General features: G+C 34.2%; 3 protein-coding genes across 6 annotated transcripts; all 3 read right to left on the bottom strand.

Moving 5' to 3' along the window:
- Window positions 1–5,168: 5,168 nt before the first annotated feature.
- LOC106444272 (U-box domain-containing protein 52) lies at window positions 5,169–9,674 on the bottom strand. Its single transcript, XM_048777031.1, has 8 exons — window positions 9,470–9,674; window positions 9,254–9,375; window positions 8,869–9,169; window positions 8,360–8,805; window positions 7,589–7,690; window positions 7,075–7,503; window positions 6,226–6,984; window positions 5,169–6,148 (listed from the first exon to the last, which is right to left on the bottom strand). The coding sequence occupies exons 1-8, from the start codon at window positions 9,672–9,674 to the stop codon at window positions 5,969–5,971; spliced, it is 2,544 nt and encodes an 847-aa protein (XP_048632988.1). The 3' UTR covers window positions 5,169–5,968.
- Window positions 9,675–10,678: 1,004 nt separating this feature from the next.
- On the bottom strand, window positions 10,679–13,131 carry LOC106439911 (probable isoaspartyl peptidase/L-asparaginase 3). 4 transcript variants are annotated; one of them, XM_013881453.3, is made up of 8 exons: window positions 12,887–13,131; window positions 12,502–12,673; window positions 12,364–12,428; window positions 11,892–12,278; window positions 11,753–11,811; window positions 11,571–11,675; window positions 11,089–11,323; window positions 10,679–10,989 (listed from the first exon to the last, which is right to left on the bottom strand). In XM_013881453.3, the coding sequence occupies exons 1-7, from the start codon at window positions 12,947–12,949 to the stop codon at window positions 11,104–11,106; spliced, it is 1,071 nt and encodes a 356-aa protein (XP_013736907.1). In that variant the 5' UTR covers window positions 12,950–13,131; the 3' UTR covers window positions 10,679–10,989; window positions 11,089–11,103. The 4 variants fall into 4 exon arrangements, with proteins under 4 accessions (XP_013736907.1, XP_013736911.1, XP_048632674.1 ...); XM_013881457.3 differs by having other exon boundaries at window positions 10,679–10,985; XM_048776717.1 differs by having other exon boundaries at window positions 10,679–10,992; window positions 11,093–11,323.
- A 106-nt stretch (window positions 13,132–13,237) lies between these two features.
- On the bottom strand, window positions 13,238–15,785 carry LOC106439908 (uncharacterized Rho GTPase-activating protein At5g61530). Its single transcript, XM_013881449.3, has 10 exons — window positions 15,627–15,785; window positions 15,198–15,283; window positions 14,836–15,098; window positions 14,682–14,744; window positions 14,586–14,604; window positions 14,407–14,505; window positions 14,261–14,338; window positions 13,931–14,175; window positions 13,678–13,834; window positions 13,238–13,580 (listed from the first exon to the last, which is right to left on the bottom strand). Exons 2-10 carry the CDS (start codon window positions 15,256–15,258, stop codon window positions 13,435–13,437), a joined length of 1,131 nt encoding a protein of 376 aa, XP_013736903.1. The 5' UTR covers window positions 15,259–15,283; window positions 15,627–15,785; the 3' UTR covers window positions 13,238–13,434.
- Between the last annotated feature and the right edge of the window lie 785 nt (window positions 15,786–16,570).

Raw genomic sequence — 16,570 nt, 5'->3', positions numbered from 1 at the left:
CATGAAACATATTTTCGCCTAAATATTTAACTAATAAATTTAAGTTATGTAATACTGTAGTAATAAGTAAAAAAAGAAGCGAATCAGGACATAGTACGTGTGGGAAACTATCGACATAGCAGCTCCTTTCTTGGAGTCTTTGCGTCGACACCTCCGGAAAACTTACCACGTGGATCTCCCCGTGACAATACAATTTGAAGCTTCGTAGACAAACACCCCTTTGTTGTCTAAACTCTTACAGTCCCAATGACAACTTCTCCACTTGACCTTTTAGTATATAGGTATAGGTATTCCATAACTTTCACACTCTTTTGACAAAGTAAGTTTCACACTTAAGCAGATCACATGTGACATGTCCCATAAAGCTTTCAGAACTCAAGTATGGATGCTCACTTCTTGAGTTTGATGGCCACACTACAAGCTTGATCTACTTATTCATGCAACTTTACTCTTATTTTCTCATATATTTTCTAATAGACACTTTAGTAAATTTCTTTAAAGTTATGCTAAGTCTCAAAAACATCATTTATATATTAAAGGAGAAGCATTATAATAAATGCGTTCACACTAAAATGGACACATGTCATATGTAGAGAGTTTCTCAACCAAACTCTACATAAATATGTTTACACTATGTACTTTACGTTTTTTTTAATATAAAACTCACATGCATGGTTCTTCTTTTACGTTATTTTTACTGTTAACACTAGGTAAGAAACCCGTGCGATATCGCACGGTAAATCATTTTATAAAATAAATATTCACATATTGCAATAGAAAACTTTATAAATGTATCAAAAATGATTTAACCTATTTTGGTCCTAAAATATATTCAATCATGTTTCAAACTTCATAGTATTTAAATTATTTATTTCCAAGTTGTTTTATATCAAATATTTCATAATTAATATATATTAATTTTAATTTGTATCGTTTACAAAAGATGTAAACAAAGTAGTATGATTGTTAAGACATAACTCCATCATCTTTCAATTTTTAGTTTTTTTATAACATGTTAGTATAAGAAAATCTATTTAATATTTTTAAAATGTATCTTTATCAATGATTCAAAAACACATTTCAATTTATTTAATCAAAATTCAAAGATACACCCATATAAACAGATTAATTTTTATCCGAAACATAATTTAAGCTTAAAATATTAACTTTTTGAAAGGATACACTTTTAAAACATTTTTAGGATTTTTAAAGGATGCATCTCTTTAACAGAAAAATGTCCTTGGATAAATAAATGCATTTTTGCATATAAAATAATATTTGATTAAATAGAGATAAAATTGATAATTATAAAATAAATTATCATAAACTATTCAATTGTTACATGAAAAATACACCGCAATTAAAAGAATATAACCAATTCGTAAAGGCACACATATTGAAAATACATTAAAATTTGTATCCATGATTTAATTATTATTGTGAACTCATTTTATTTAAAAAAAATATTTGCCACTTTGTATAATTTATAGTTTTATATAAAGTATCACATTTTTGTTTCAAAGAATTTTATGTGTCACAAAAGGGAAAAAACATATCCATAAGCTTTCCATAGATTTTTAAAAAGTATAATATAAATAAAAGTGAGAAAATAACCAAAAACATATCAATAAAAATATTTTAAATGATTAAGACACATAAAAACATATCATTATTTTTGATAATATTTTGATGACGAATCTCTCATTTTTAATCTATTTGTGATTGTTGTGATTTTTCAATGCCCACAACTCATTATAATAGGATTAAAAGTTGCAATGGTTGGTTAACACCAAAAGTTGTGCAATGATTTATCAACAAAAGACTACAACCACCAACAATTGCAATGGTTTATCACTAAAAATTACATCCACCAATAGTTGCAATGTTTTATTTAAAAAGTTGTAACTGTTCCACCAAACACTTGTAATGATTCACTTAAACGGTTGCAAAAATTCACTTAAATTGTTAATAATCCTTTCTAATTTACGTGTAATAGTGATTCACTAAATAAATAGCACATATAACAAACTGATGCATAAAAAAATGTTTGAACCATATAATTATTAAGATGAAAAGTCACATGAACAAATATCTTGTTAGGAAGTAGACATGTAATTCTTAGGATGAGACAATAATTTGGTGTCCGATTTTCGACTAGTGGGCACTTTATGGCATTTCCACTATAAAGAAAATGCAATCCCGCAAAGGATTGTTCATGGAAATATTATTCGTCATAGCTGATTCTAACTCAAATAAATCCTAGAATCATAATATTTATGCATATATAAAAACATAAAACATTTTTCCAACTGTTTGAATACCAAAACAGTTTTTATAATGAACATACTCATGTTAGACAATAAATAACTCACAATAACCTACATAGTTTAAAAGATAATTATATATATATATATATATATATCTTTAGACATTTTAAAACTTCTAAAAACTATTCATTTTTAGGGACGAAAAAACACATCTTTATGAAAAAAAGACATTCTAAAACAGTTTAAATAAATATAATTTTATGATGAAAATACATATTTTTATTAAATCATTTCACACGCTCTTACAAATATGAGCGAATCTAGAGATAAATTATATTGACTACATTAAGAACTTCCTATTATTATTTATTAATTAATATGATTATCTAAGAAAAATTGTTTTCTACATAGATTTTTCCCGGATTAAAAATTATTGCTTTTTAAGAGGAAAACACACATTATTATAAAAATATACATTTTTAAACATTTTCTTTTTTCAAATGCAATTGTCAGAATAAAAAGACACATTCTTAAACATTTAAACAGTTTTAGAAATATAACATAATTATTAAAATTAAAAGATGCATTCTTATATATTTTAATAATTTCTTTTTAATCAATGAAACTTTAAAAATGTAAAAACACAATTTAAAGATGAAAAGACACGACCTAGACCATTTGATTGATACGTACTGGTTGAAAAAAAAAGATACGAAAGAAAAAACAGGCGACTTTCAAAACGACACAAAAGACAAACCGTTTCTCTGTGTATCTCGCCGGCCAGTACTCTTTTTCTTTCTTTTTGTATTTAGGTTAGTATAAATTAGTGATGGTTGGATCATATCGTTCTTATTGATAAAACTCAGAAGATGGCTCCATGTAAGATTGGAGAGATGTGAAAGATCTCAAATCAATTAGCGGTTGATTCACGCTCACCAATCTTGTTTCTGTCTATCTGGTGGTGGATTTGTGTGGCCCAATTTCTGGTTATGACAGATGGAGATGACGAATCTATCAAAACCGTTAACATCAAAATTGTTCATGGTGATAAAGCGTATTATCCAGTGTCACCATCTTTGTCCTTCAATGTCTAATGCCTCACTCCGGATAGGTTGGTCCGGCGAACAAAGTTGGTTTCAGTAAGCAACTTACAGTTTTCTTGTCATCTCCTCCAATTCTGGAGTTGAGTTTTTCTTGGTTCGTGTCCTGTTTGCATCTGTATTATGGCGAGCCAAAAGCTATAATCACCAACAGTTATAATTGTTCAATCACCAAAGATTGCAATGATTCATTCTAAAAATTATCTAAAAGATGTTTCTTTTCTTCTTAAAAACTTTATTTATTTTTAAAAATTTATGAAAATATCTAAGAATATGTCTTTAATAACTTTTTTTAAACTAATTCAATTTTAGGATCAAAAGATACATCTTTAAACATTTATTTTAGATTTTAAAAAGTCATAAAACAAAAATTGTTACACATTTTCAAAAATATTTTAAAACCAGTGCATGATAAAAAAAAAATACATCAACATAGAAATACACATCCTTTGACATTTTAATAATTTTTTGTCAATTAATATAACTTTTAGAATGAAACAAGGCAACCTTTAACATTAAAGACACAAATATAACTTCTTTTCAAATAATGCAATTTTAAAAATGAAACACACAACCTTTCAATTTAATAGGAATTCACAACCCTTGGAATTAATTAGGATTGCTATTATTAGTAGATATATTTAAAGAATTATATATAAGTTATATATTATAGTTTATATAAAATTTACAATATTTTTGTTTTTAAATAATTTCATTTTAAGAATTTTATTTTTCATGTATTATTTTGAAAAATATGTCATTTAATATTAATTAACAGTATCTTTATATATTTATCAACCATCTTTATATACTTTTATATACACATACATGTACACATTGACGTGATCACCTTGTAACTAAGTACTAGAGCTTGACCCGCGCATCCGCGCAGGTGTTAGTTTTTTTTATAAATAAATATTTATTTGTATAAGTGATAATATATATTTTAAAAGTTACCCGTTTAATTTATTTTTAATATGACATTTCTAAACACAATAATTCTATAGTTTATATTGAGTAGTTTTATTTTATCATGTAAACCCTTAGTTATATCATCTATTTATTTAGAATATGACCTGTAAAGTCACATAAATGTATTTTTATTTTTTATGGATCAAAATTTTATGATTATATATAATAAAATTGTTGTATAAACTATTTTTATGGATCACAATTTTATGATTATGTATAATAAAATATTTGTATACTATTTACTATGTATATGTGGAATTAGTAAAATAATTACCGTATAATGTATGTAATTATGAAATGTATATATGGAATTAATTATTTTCAAACACACATATCTATAATAATAATGTATAATAAAAAAAAGAAAAGACAATTAATATTAAAATTTAGGTTTATATATAAATGTTGCCATGATTTTTTAGTTAGAATTTGATTTTGGAAATATATTAATTGAAGAGAAAAGACAAAAATCCTAAAAAATAGGTTAATTAATAACTTCAGTGGCATGCTATTGTAAATATAGTGGAAAACTAAGGGATAATCTAATTTTGTACTCCTCTTTTAATAGATTATATTTATAACAACTAAAATATCTAATTTTTTGGATGTTAAAATATTATTTTTCTTAATGTTTCTTTTACTATCGACTAAATTGTAGTAAAATGATTTGTCTTAATAATTTTTTTTCTTTTTTTTTAACTATTATTCGTTTAGAAACTATAATATGAAACCATTGGTTCGACATCACGACTATCTAAGATTCATAACATGAAAACAAACAAATAATAGTATTTTTTTTATTATCACAGGAAAAAAAAAACATCAAATATTATAACCGAACAAACTAAATAAATATTAATTTAAAATGATAGTTATATTTTAGGAGATTAAAAACAAAAAACAACCTAAAACTGAACCGATAGCCAGATTAAACAAATTAATGTCCCCTCACATTCTGTGTAAGGCGCGGATTATTACCTAGTTTATGTATTATGAAACATATATATATATATATATTAAATGACATTATTTCATTGGATTACTTTGTGGATGTATTATAATCAAGTCTAAAAATATGATATGTACAGATGTAGGTTTATAGCATTTATTATCTGCATTAAATGGCTTGAATAGTGGATGATATTCAATGTTGGACAAAATAGCAGGTGCTTGGTGGTCTGAGATAAGGATGTTATGGAGAGCAAAACTCCAATTATATTTTTCTTTTTGCAAAACTTCAAATTATGCGTTTGATAAATACAGTTTTAACTTTATCAATAGTCATGTGCATTTGCTGGCCTTACCTAATGGATATCTCGTGTTTGACATGATAATGTAGGTGCGGGTTATTTCCTGGGGATGGTCCACTATCCACATAGCAGTCTATTTGGACTGAAACGAGAGTAAGACTTTTATCAAACGAGTAGAAAAGAAACACGATAAAATTTAATAAAAAGACATTTATCTCTCTATTGTTTTAATCTTGCATCTCATCACACAAAACATAAAATCGTTGGTACAGAGACAAAGGGAAGAACAAAGAGAGAAACCACACGAAATAGATAAATAGTAAACACATAGATAGAATCCATAGTACTTATTGTCGAATCTCTCTCCCTCTCCTCAATATTATTTATTGGCTTTCCACTCCATGATGGCTGAGTAAAGAGTGTAATTAGCAAGAAGGTTCTTGTTAGGCAATGGAAGGTTCGTCACTGGCGATGTATCATTCTCTCTCAGCCAGTCCTCTATGGCTTCACGATCATACGTGAACCCATCTGCAGCCACGCAAGGCTGGTTCATCACTCCCTATGATCAAAACCGAATAAACAATTAGGTTTCTTGTTACTCAAGTAACCAGTTACATTCCTAGGGCTTATACTAACCTTGAGAAGTGGGCAAATGAAATGAGATGGAGGATCCAACGAAGTTCTAGAGAGTGAGTTTTGAGCTTTCTCAACAACTTTCCAAAGCCTTTCTAATGTCGGTATGATCTGATCCTTAAGGTCTGGTCTGTCTCTGCGTCTCATTTCAGTACAACACAATCCCAAAGCAGCTAACTCACGAGTCTCACTAATAGGCCAAGATCCAGCTTTCACATCCAACAGTGCCATGAACTCAGCATCGTCCCCTATCGCTTCTTCCACCATATGAGTAATCGCTATGGCTGGCTTCGCGGTTATGAGCTGGAGAATCACAACACCTAGAGAATACACATCTGACTTAGGTGAGATGATCCCGGTCCGCTGATACTCCGGGTCGATGTAACAAAGCGTTCCCACGGGACTGGTTTTCTTGAAAACGGTTAGTTTAGAAGCAGCGTCGTCTTGGTTAACCATAGTGGAGAGACCAACGTCGCCGAGTTTACTGACGAAGTTTTGGTCGAGCAAGATGTTTCCTGGTTTGAGGTCGCGGTGAATGATTGGTCTAGGCTTGGATTTGTGGAGGAAGACAAGCGCTGAAGCGACCTCTAACGCGATCCTGAAACGCTCGAACCAAGGGATGGGAGGTGTGTCGTTGACTAGCATCAACCTGTCATCTAAGCTTCCGTTGTCCATGTACTCGTAGACGAGGCAGCCTCGCTCAGGACACGCCCCTAGGAGAAGGACGAGGTGAGGATGACGGATCTTGCTCAAGATCTCAAGCTGTCAAAACAAAAACACAAAATGTAGACTCTGGTCGGTAACTTAGGTTGGAAGTCCATCTAACTTAATACGGATATTATTATATCTCACCTCCTGATCAAACTGTTTAGAGAGCTGCGTTTCTCCAGCGTGAAGGACCTTTACTGCACCGGTCGTGTGATGGAGATTACATTTGTAGACAGTTCCATAGGCTCCAACTCCGATCTTGAGATCTTCTGAAAAATCATTAGTCGCGGCTGTGATTTCCTCCCACGAGTAATGCTGGTACTGTATCCCGGGGCAGACGAGAGAAGCTTGGAGCTTATCTTTCTCTTTAGCTTCACGTTCTGCTTTGATCTCAGCTTCTCTTCTATGTAAAGCCTCTTTCACCATTAGCTCTTTAACCTTCTCTGCCTCCTTCATCACCTCTTCGTACCTCTGCCTCTCCTTTGAAGCTGTGTCTTTAGCTGCTTCTTCCTTTTCTTTAAGATCCACAAGCTTCTCTGACTCCTCGAATCTTCTCTGGTTTAGCTCAGTTAGCTGCAAACAAGACACAAATAAAAACACGTTATGTAACATAATACGTGGAAAAAAAAAACATAATATGCGGTTCAAGAAACTGAACCTTTTTCGAGGCATCCACATTCTCGTTTTGAGCCATGGCATACATCTCCTGAAGATGTTGCAGTTCGGATCTCAGCTTCTCTATCTCAAAGGTCAGATTCACCTACACGATTAGACCTTATTTCAGTACCAAACAAAAACATGTTCCGTCTCTCTCCCGTAAAAAAACAAAAAACAGAATCAAGATCAAAATGACTGTTGTATATAACTTTTTAATTGGGGTTTTCAACATGTTTGGTACTAAATTTAGACAGCATTAGAAACATAATAATACTAATTTTTCTGCTTAAAATATCAAGGTAACATGTAATATTTTTTTAAACTAACTAATTATAGAGTCTTAAACATTTTTGCCCAAGTGCCCTTAGTAATATTGAGGGCCTGTTGTTGGCTAACTTATACGGTTACAGTCTAGTTACGAGGGTTTCACTTCATAACTGAATGTAACGGTCTCTAATAGTTAAGTCAGCAACATACATATCTTGTTCTCTAAGTTATATCTCAAATTGATATGATAACTGGCTCTCATCTTTTTCTAGAACATGGCCGTCCTGAAATTTTGGGGTTAGTAAAAATTTTAATAGTTTGGAAGTCTAAAATTTCTTTTAATACAGATTTGGGGGGGGGGGGGGGGGGGGGGGGGGGGGGGGGGGGGGGGAGGTGGTGTTTATGCATATATAAACTTTTCAAAAAAAATTGGGTATGAAGCTAATGTTTCATCGGGTTTGGCTAGGACCGGCCCTGCTTGAGAAGAAAAGGATCAAGAATCTACCTGATTATCGTTGAAGGAGTGGAAACTGATGCGTCCATCAGACATGTTAGAAGCTTGATGAGAAACCCAAGAATAGTTCTCAGGAACAACTGCACCCCACTCCATATTGGCTAGCTCGTGGTTGTTGCTAGAAGAAGAGCTCATGATCGATCTCCTTTCCTCATGATCTCTCCATCTAGAAGTCCAGCTCATAGCGTGATACGCCTCCTCTCCCATTGGAAACGATGCGCTAAAGCTCTCATTGTTATTGTTATAGTTACTCTTCCTCCCTTCATTACCACCGCCGCCGCTCAGTACAATCTGCATCCCTCTCTCTCTAGACACATCTGATTGACCCGTCTCGCTACAACTCGTGTCCATGTGAGCCACACCGCTGCTTCTCATCTCCGAGACTCGAGACTGAGCTTCCGAAACAAACGAGTTGAAGTCTTGGTACTCTGTGTTTCAAAAGAGCATGTTAATAACTTGACGTACTTTATTATGTAAAACTATATAAATTTTTTAATTACCAGAAGGGAGTCTAGGACTATCAGTGGAGCCACTCGTGGAACTACTTGTCTCCAGTCTTATGCTTCCGCTAGCGTCTGAATCAGAAGGACGCACGGAAGCTAGCTTCCCCTTTGAAACCACGTAGACGGTGCAGAATCTTGGCACAGCGGTCGCGATCATGGAAGACATATCGATCTTTCTTGAGAAGAATCCTCGTAGAGACATTCCTATAACGAGCTTGGTGACTCCTGTTCCAGCAATCTCTTGCGCTATAGCAGCAGCAGGATCGTTTGATTCAAGCACGAGAATCTCTACTTGCACCTATTTTTTATACCATTTGTAATTTTTTTTTTGTTTTTGGATTATGAGAAAACAAAACAAAACAAAACAAAAAAGAACAAAAACCTTTCTCCTGTCGAACATCTTCTTGTAAGGTTGAAGTATCTCTTTTGTGTTCCAATCCAGTTCTTGTTTATAAGCAGATACGAGATCATCTCTAAGCTCTGTTACCGATATCGCATTCCCCACTGAAAACCAAACAAATCTTGTAATTAAGGCAAAACAGATGTCTTGTGCATCAAGTTACAAATATTCTGAAACTTGTAGTCACATGCAACTTACTTGGGGTAGGGATGTAAGTGACAGGAGGACGAACGTAGAGCAATTTGAAATCAGAGAAGCCTTCGGGGATGAACTTCTCAAGAGCCCAAAAGGCTACGTATTTGCTCTTTTTCTTTCCATTAATGGCTACAGCTACAGTAGGAGGTGGAGGAGGAGGTAGAGCTAGGTGAACGTTTAGCGCTCTTGCTGCTTTTTTCTCATCCATTGCTTTACCTGAAAGTTTTGAAAAAACACCGTCTAAAATGTACTGTGTATCAATACCTAACTTGCATAGCACGGAACAAAGCATAACTTACCCAATATATATTTTCGATCAGAGAACAATGAGGAAGGAGGAGAAGAACCCCAAGTTTGGTAATGTTGTGAAAAATTTTTTAGACGAAAGCATTGACACAAGCAAGCACGTTGTTGCCGCCACAAACCGCATGTATATACTGTTATAGTCAGCTCCCTAATTAATTAATTTTCTTCATACGTTGAACCAATAATACAGACTTTTCTAAATTTCTTATATAGTTTTATCATCATATTCGTCGTAAAAGGATCTACGTTGGTATATCCCCCAGATTGCAGTTTTTTAAACAAAGTCAAACAAACGCTATAAAAATATCCAGTTTAAAAAAAAAAAATTTCTTATCCATCAGCAAAGGCATGAGAAGCGACCTATATATCAAAATTATAAATTACATCGAAATAAAAATGAATTCTAAAATTGAAGAAGGGGCAAGAAGCTACACTTTTTTATCATCCTTAAGTTGAGAACCCAATCCATTATTACTCAGCAACGACTGTTTCTCTGTGAGCATGATTCATGGACATATGCACAGTCCTTTACATCACCAAATTTGATACCTTTAAACTTTTGTATAAATTTTAACGTATAAAACTTGATGTTTTTTGAGTTTTATCTCAAGACCACCCTTACATGGACATGTATATTATTTTATGTTTAATACTTTAGTTTGAGTTTATGAATTAGATGGTGTTTAAAAAAAAAGAGAGTTTATGAATTAGATATTGAGATGAACCTTGAAATTACAGGGTGTCATTATTATGATGTAGTTGTTGTCTACATGATATTCCCCTTCCCTTCTGTCACGTCTTTTCTAACCATTTTTTACTATATTCTATGATTACATATTCTAACAAAACTAGAACTATAACATGATTTGTATATATCTATCTTCTTTATTAATGAAAAACTTGCAATAAGTTGAGAATTAATATAGAACCGTCGAGGATATACCAAGGAATTCCCCAAGCTTTATGTAGCTCGTATGTTTGACAAATATTTAATATTTAATCACAAAACTACATGAAGTCAACTAAGCATATATGTTCTGTTGTTTACAGGAACAATAATAATAATAATAGAGGTTCCTGAGTCTCCTTGCCTGGCCAATGGGGAGCAGATTTTTGTTTTAAAGAAACAATAATTCAGAATATTCTCCAACGAGCTTGCCGTTCCGTATTTCCAGACATGAACTTCGTGGCGTTTCTTTATCTTTTTTAAAGCCTGGCTGCAAAGGAATTTTTTTTTTTTTATCAATACTAAAAATTTCAAGAAACTCATTTGATATGAATCAATCAAATATGATTCTTAGTAACACAAAATTTACCTGTTTTTTTTTTTTTCATGGGAGAACCGTGAAGACTTGAACATCGTCCATGTTAGGGTCCCGGACTGAGTACTGAAAGGTCCAGCCATGGCAAGCTCCTGCGTGAGACCCGTTCTTGTCAACAGCAACAACCGCTCCCACAAAATCAGGAAACTTCCTAGCGATTCTCGAGACCGCGTCCTTAGCAGCTTGCTCTGGTTTCATTCCTTGTCTCATGCTCTCCACGACTTGGTAACTTAAACCACAGCCAAGTAAACCAGAGGAAGAACCATCATAAGTAACAATCAAGAAAAAATAATAATAATAATAACCATTTAACTTTTAACTTAAACATGCCATACAGTGCATGCACGTTAATAGACATGATTCATCAGTGTGACCAATGCAAACAACCAAGAAAAGCATGTCTGGATCATTAGCTTGCTTTAAGCTAGAAAAAACAAAATCTATAGCTTTGCTCACAGAGATTGGGTGATGATTACCAGGGAAGGAAGCGCATCATGATGTCTCCATCTCCAGTTGCACCACACCCACCTACTTCATCATCAGCATAGGCTGATGAGCCCGCTATAGGCCCATCACCCACCCTGTGTTTCATAATCAAGACTTAAAAATGGTTTTTTCTTTTAAATCTTTGCATGAAATAAGAGAGTCAGGGCATTACCTTCCGGGAATCTTGAATGTTGCACCGTTGGTGGATGTCCCAACAGCTATATGCCCCATCTATTTAAAAGGACTACACTCAGTTTATCTCTTCATGTCAAAAAAAAAAAGATGTATAAGAGACTGAAACTCATCCTTACCTTGTCAATAACAGCCATCGATATGGTATCATGGTTGTGAGGACCAACAAGAGGAGGAAGTCTATACTCTATTGTTCCCATCTCACAAGACTCAGTAGAAACATCCATACCACCATGTTTCGGCTTGTAAGGTCCACAGCCGTTCGCAGGGACAACGTTCTTTCTAAAATTGGGCTGACACCGATTCTCTTTCCAGTCCAACCACTTCTTTAAAGATTCAGGGGAGCTCAGGTTCATAGGTCCAGGAAGACCCATGGAGATAGCAAAAGCTGATGCTCCTTCTCCAGCTAACAACGTGTGTTGAGAGTGCTTCATCACAAGCCACGCAGCTCTTATACCGTCTTTGACATACCGCATTGCAGCAACAGCTCCAACCTCCATAGTCACCTAAGAATCTCCAAACAGACTTGAGAGTCATTTTCTTCAAGATCTTTGATGCATTTTTACTGGAAGGGATTTAATTATTTATTACCCCGTCCATGATTAAAGCATCAAGCATGGTTTCACCGTTCTCATTAGGACTTCCTCCAGGCCCAACTAATCAAAATAAAATTTATCACTTTGCAAAAAGTAAAGTTACATAAACAAATGTTTTTGATAGGCTTTTTACCTGTACCGTCACAGCGGAGTTCCTCACAAGCAGAACAACCTTCCACAACAGCTTCTACTGCAGAGCTTCCATTATTAGCTACTCTCCAAGCTGCTCTAACCGCTTCTATGAAAGGCCAAGTGCTCACCACTACTGGGAACTTCTTTGGTTTCCCCAACTCCGCTTCAGCTGCCTGAAACCAAAACCATTCAGACAGAACCTAGTTAAGGATCCGGTTTTCAGAGTATGTACATCCAAAATAAGAAAAGCATTCAAAATTAGCAAAATCTAGAGTACGATCACCCTTTTGTCATGACTGGTTCACCTACCTAACTCATAAAGTGATCAAAGTTTCGATTTTTATTCCCCAGTTCCAACTGAATTGAGATTTTCAGAAGTCACTTACCGTCAGTAGAGGCAGAAACAGAAGGAGAGTAGAGAGAATAATCGAAAGATAGCTTCTCGCCATGACCTGTGAGCTTTAGAAGCTACAAAAGTTATCTGTCTTGCTCTATTGACTTTATGTTCATTGGTCTGCTCATGACTCAAATAACTGCCAGTATATACGGTTCGGTTTGAATCGGTTTGGAGTTGGTGAAAGAGCTCATGACTCAGATAACTGCCAGTACTATATGGTTCGGTTTAATCGGTTTGGAGTTGGCAAAGAAAACACAATCAGCTGTGTTCTCTGATCGGCAAGGTTAAGCTAGTTGCGTTAATAGCAAGGTGATTGCTTTATGTTTCATATAGAAGAAAGTAATCAGAAAATTGAATTCTTACTTATCAAAACAATGTTACACAAAAACCATATGAAACAAAGCTTATTTACTAAAACCACTAGTTAATCATCATCCACATCAACAATGCATATGTTCTTCTCGTTTGGTCCACAAATTGAGAAACCACTGACTTGAATCTGGGGACCATTAGAGAAAGACTGGCAAGCTGTTGTTTTCACCTCCATACAGTCTCGTCTGCATCCGTGAAAATCGCGTTATGATGTTCAATCAGGCACTGCACAACCTCGACCGCACCAAAATCAACTTGAACAATATCATCTAGAGGGATTGATGAAGATGCATCTACACCTTCTCCTTCATCTGTAATCATCGACGATAATTATGACCACAATGGAACTCTGCTTTTTTTATGATAGATAGTATAAAAGCTAAGTTCTTTATTGCGGTTTTTGTTTACCTGAGAGTAAGTCCCATGGAGTAGCAGTTTCAAAGTCGTTGCTTTTCTTAGGACTCCTTGATGGGCGTCTCCAATATTCCCTATAAGACTCAGGCCTCTTGTCTTCTCGCCACATGATCACCGGAGCCATCTCCATAGCTAGGCTGTGTGAATCCATCTGTCCAAGTCCAAGAAAACGATTCTCAATCATCAAGATTACAAGCCAGTGTTAACTTATAACTACGTTGAGTGATTATAGAGAAGACATTCCTACCTTGTTGAGCTGTGATTTCTCGCTCACACGAAGTAACAACGCAGTTACGAACTCAAGTGTATTATAGTTCACACTGGAAAGCTTTTGGAGTGACTTTCTCATTCTGTTAACGCTTGACCTTGCATCTTTGATTTCATTATAAAGCTCAAAAGTTGTTAGTGGTGTTGGAAGGCTTGCGAGATAGTATTTCATGAGGGCAGCGACATCAACTGGATTCACGCCTTCAGGTATTGACGCGCTAGGATCTGACAAACAAGTGACTAGTTTAACACAGAATCCTCCCTGAGCCATAAGAGTCAGAGAAGAAAACTTGTTACAACGTTGGTTTACCTTGATTGTAAGCAGAAACCAATTGCTGGATCAGCTTTTTGTCTCCTTCGGTTTTGAACAAGTTCGGTGAGTTAAGTCCTGAGGAGAAGAAACATCGTATGAGCTATATAAGCAGTACAGCCACAATTTGGTTGGAATATTCTTACCTGTTAATATGAGATAGTCTGCGCACTTGATCAATATTATTGGAATAGGCCTGGTCGACTCCTGCCGCTGGACAGTGACCTCAATCGCAACACCAAACACTGAGCACAAAATACAAGCAAAGCATAAACTTAGAATGATTAACCAACGTCTATAAATGCATAAACCGCGACTATCTTACCATCTGAGCTGGCAACTCCCTGCAGGTTTACAAAGAATCAAACATTAGAGACAAAACTCAAATCAACAGCTAGGATCAGATGCAAGTCTCACATACCTTCTGCCATCTTTCGATATCCGTCAAAAGAGTCTTGCTCTTTTGTGCAGTCTTTTTTGCCGCCTTAAAAGAAAAACGAACATCAAAAGAACATTAGCTCTCTCACACGTTGGAAAATGAAAGTTGGAGAAGTTATTTTATTTGAATAAATTACCTCTTCCACTTTGATCTTTCCAACGGAAACCTTTTCTTTAGTCTCAGTGATACCTTTCCTGACCAAAGTCCCAGTTGTGGCAGCAGCTGTTATGAGGTGTTCTTGCACAGCGTGTCTAGTTGCAGGCTGCTGAAGAATCGCCCACCTGCTTTTGAACAACGACCCAACTCTTTCAGCAACATCGGTAACGTTCACTTTCGCATCCTTAGCCACTTCCCCGACAAAAGCACCAGCTGATTGCCTAGCTTCCCTAAGCTTCGTTCCTATTCCACAGCATAAAACAATAGTAAGCCTTCCTTCAACCACAAACACATACTCACACAGAGAGTAAAGACGTTAGTTAGTGTATAAACTATCTAAACCTGAGGAAGAAAAGAATCCACTAGTTCTCTCCTGCCATTGCTGTGAGATGAGAGAAGGCATCGCTTTGAAACAAATCACTTTAAACCTGTTTAGATCAATAAACAAAAAAAAAGGCTTCATAAACTCTCAATACTCACTATTCTTTAGCAAACTATGTTTGATTATGACACAAACACATAGGCCCTACTATTCGTTGTAATCAATCTTATAAATAAATAAAATTATCTAAAACTAAAAGTCATCAGCTCAGCTCCATCCAATCATATACAGTTTTTCTATAGAAGAAACAAAACCTTTGAACACAACATTTCAAAAAGGAGATAACTTTTTAGAAACCAACCATAAACCCTAAACCTATAATCTCTAACCAATCAAATCAACGGACAATCGAAAATAACAAAGTGACAAGAGCAATCGATCATCAGAACCTTTTAAAAGTCCTCAGAGAAATTTGAGACGATCGAACCCAATCCCTCGAGACGATCAAAGACGACGAGATCGTCCCAGGAGAAACAAAAGTTCCACCCTTTTAAATTTTCTCTGGGCTTTGAATTTTGAATAGGAAAGTCATCCTTTTGATTTTTCTTCCGTATTAGTGCCACGTGTAGAATTTTTAGAGGTGGAGCCGTCAAAATCTAAACATTTTCCAGTTTTTTTTTTTTAAATAAACTTATTTGTTAGTCCTTCGTCTTTTTCTCATTAACGTAATTGAGAACTAAATTCTAATTTGATATTTTCGCCCATCATGTCTTTTTTTTTTTTTTTTTTTTTTTGTGAATCCGCCCATCATGTCTACTGTTGCAGAAGTTCAGAACATAGTGAAATACAAAAACTACAAGGAATAAAACTAATAAGAAAATTTTCCATAAAACTGTCATTTGTTATCATACATTTTACCCTATATATTAATCTGCCAACATATTACTCCACATATATTCTATTAAAATTGAAGTAGAAAATAATATTTGCATATTTTCAAGTGGTTTACAGATTTTTATTCTTTTTTAACTAATTTTAATCACTTAATTTATCTTATTTTCTGATTAATTTGTCATCATTTATTACAAAGTATAAAACATAATTTACATATTTTAAAGTATTCTATCACATTTTGCTTTTTTCCCCTTTCTATTATAGTAATTCGACATAATTTATTTTACTTCTTAACTATAATAATTTTACAGGTTTGAATTAAATTAATTTATTCGTGACAAGATTTCAAAACGGCTAACATTTTTTTTTGTAGAATCAGCTAAAATCATCCATGTATCCGTTCAAGTATGAATCAATTTTTTTGGATATTAGGTTTTTGAATTCTAAAATTAAACTTTATTTTAATATTATAGATTTTCGGACGGGATTCGAGTCGATC

The sequence above is a fragment of the Brassica napus genome, chromosome A3 (assembly GCF_020379485.1).
Source record: "Brassica napus cultivar Da-Ae chromosome A3, Da-Ae, whole genome shotgun sequence".
Taxonomy (NCBI): Eukaryota; Viridiplantae; Streptophyta; class Magnoliopsida; order Brassicales; family Brassicaceae; genus Brassica; species Brassica napus.
The sequence above is the reverse complement of the archived record's forward strand: the minus strand, read 5'-3'. Positions and strand labels throughout refer to the sequence as shown.

Bases quoted from the DNA above. Each gene is read 5' to 3' on its own strand.
- LOC106439908 (XM_013881449.3), bottom strand. From the start codon at position 15,258: ATGCCTTCTCTCATCTCACAGCAATGGCAGGAGAGAACTAGTGGATTC. The intron at 15,099-15,197 runs GTTTAGATAGTT...GCTGTGGAATAG, and splicing joins TGGATTCTTTTCTTCCTCAG to GAACGAAGCTTAGGGAAGCT. The intron at 14,745-14,835 runs GTAATTTATTCA...TTTTCTTTTAAG, and splicing joins GAAAGATCAAAGTGGAAGAG to GCGGCAAAAAAGACTGCACA.
- LOC106444272 (XM_048777031.1), bottom strand. From the start codon at position 9,674: ATGGATGAGAAAAAAGCAGCAAGAGCGCTAAACGTTCACCTAGCTCTA. The intron at 7,504-7,588 runs GTTCAGTTTCTT...TCTTGTTTGCAG, and splicing joins ATGTGGATGCCTCGAAAAAG to CTAACTGAGCTAAACCAGAG. The intron at 6,149-6,225 runs GTTAGTATAAGC...TTTTGATCATAG, and splicing joins TCATTTGCCCACTTCTCAAG to GGAGTGATGAACCAGCCTTG.
- LOC106439911 (XM_013881453.3), bottom strand. From the start codon at position 12,949: ATGGCGAGAAGCTATCTTTCGATTATTCTCTCTACTCTCCTTCTGTTT. The intron at 12,279-12,363 runs GTAATAAATAAT...GGAGATTCTTAG, and splicing joins ATGCTTTAATCATGGACGGG to GTGACTATGGAGGTTGGAGC. The intron at 11,812-11,891 runs GTAAGGATGAGT...CCTTTTAAATAG, and splicing joins CGATGGCTGTTATTGACAAG to ATGGGGCATATAGCTGTTGG.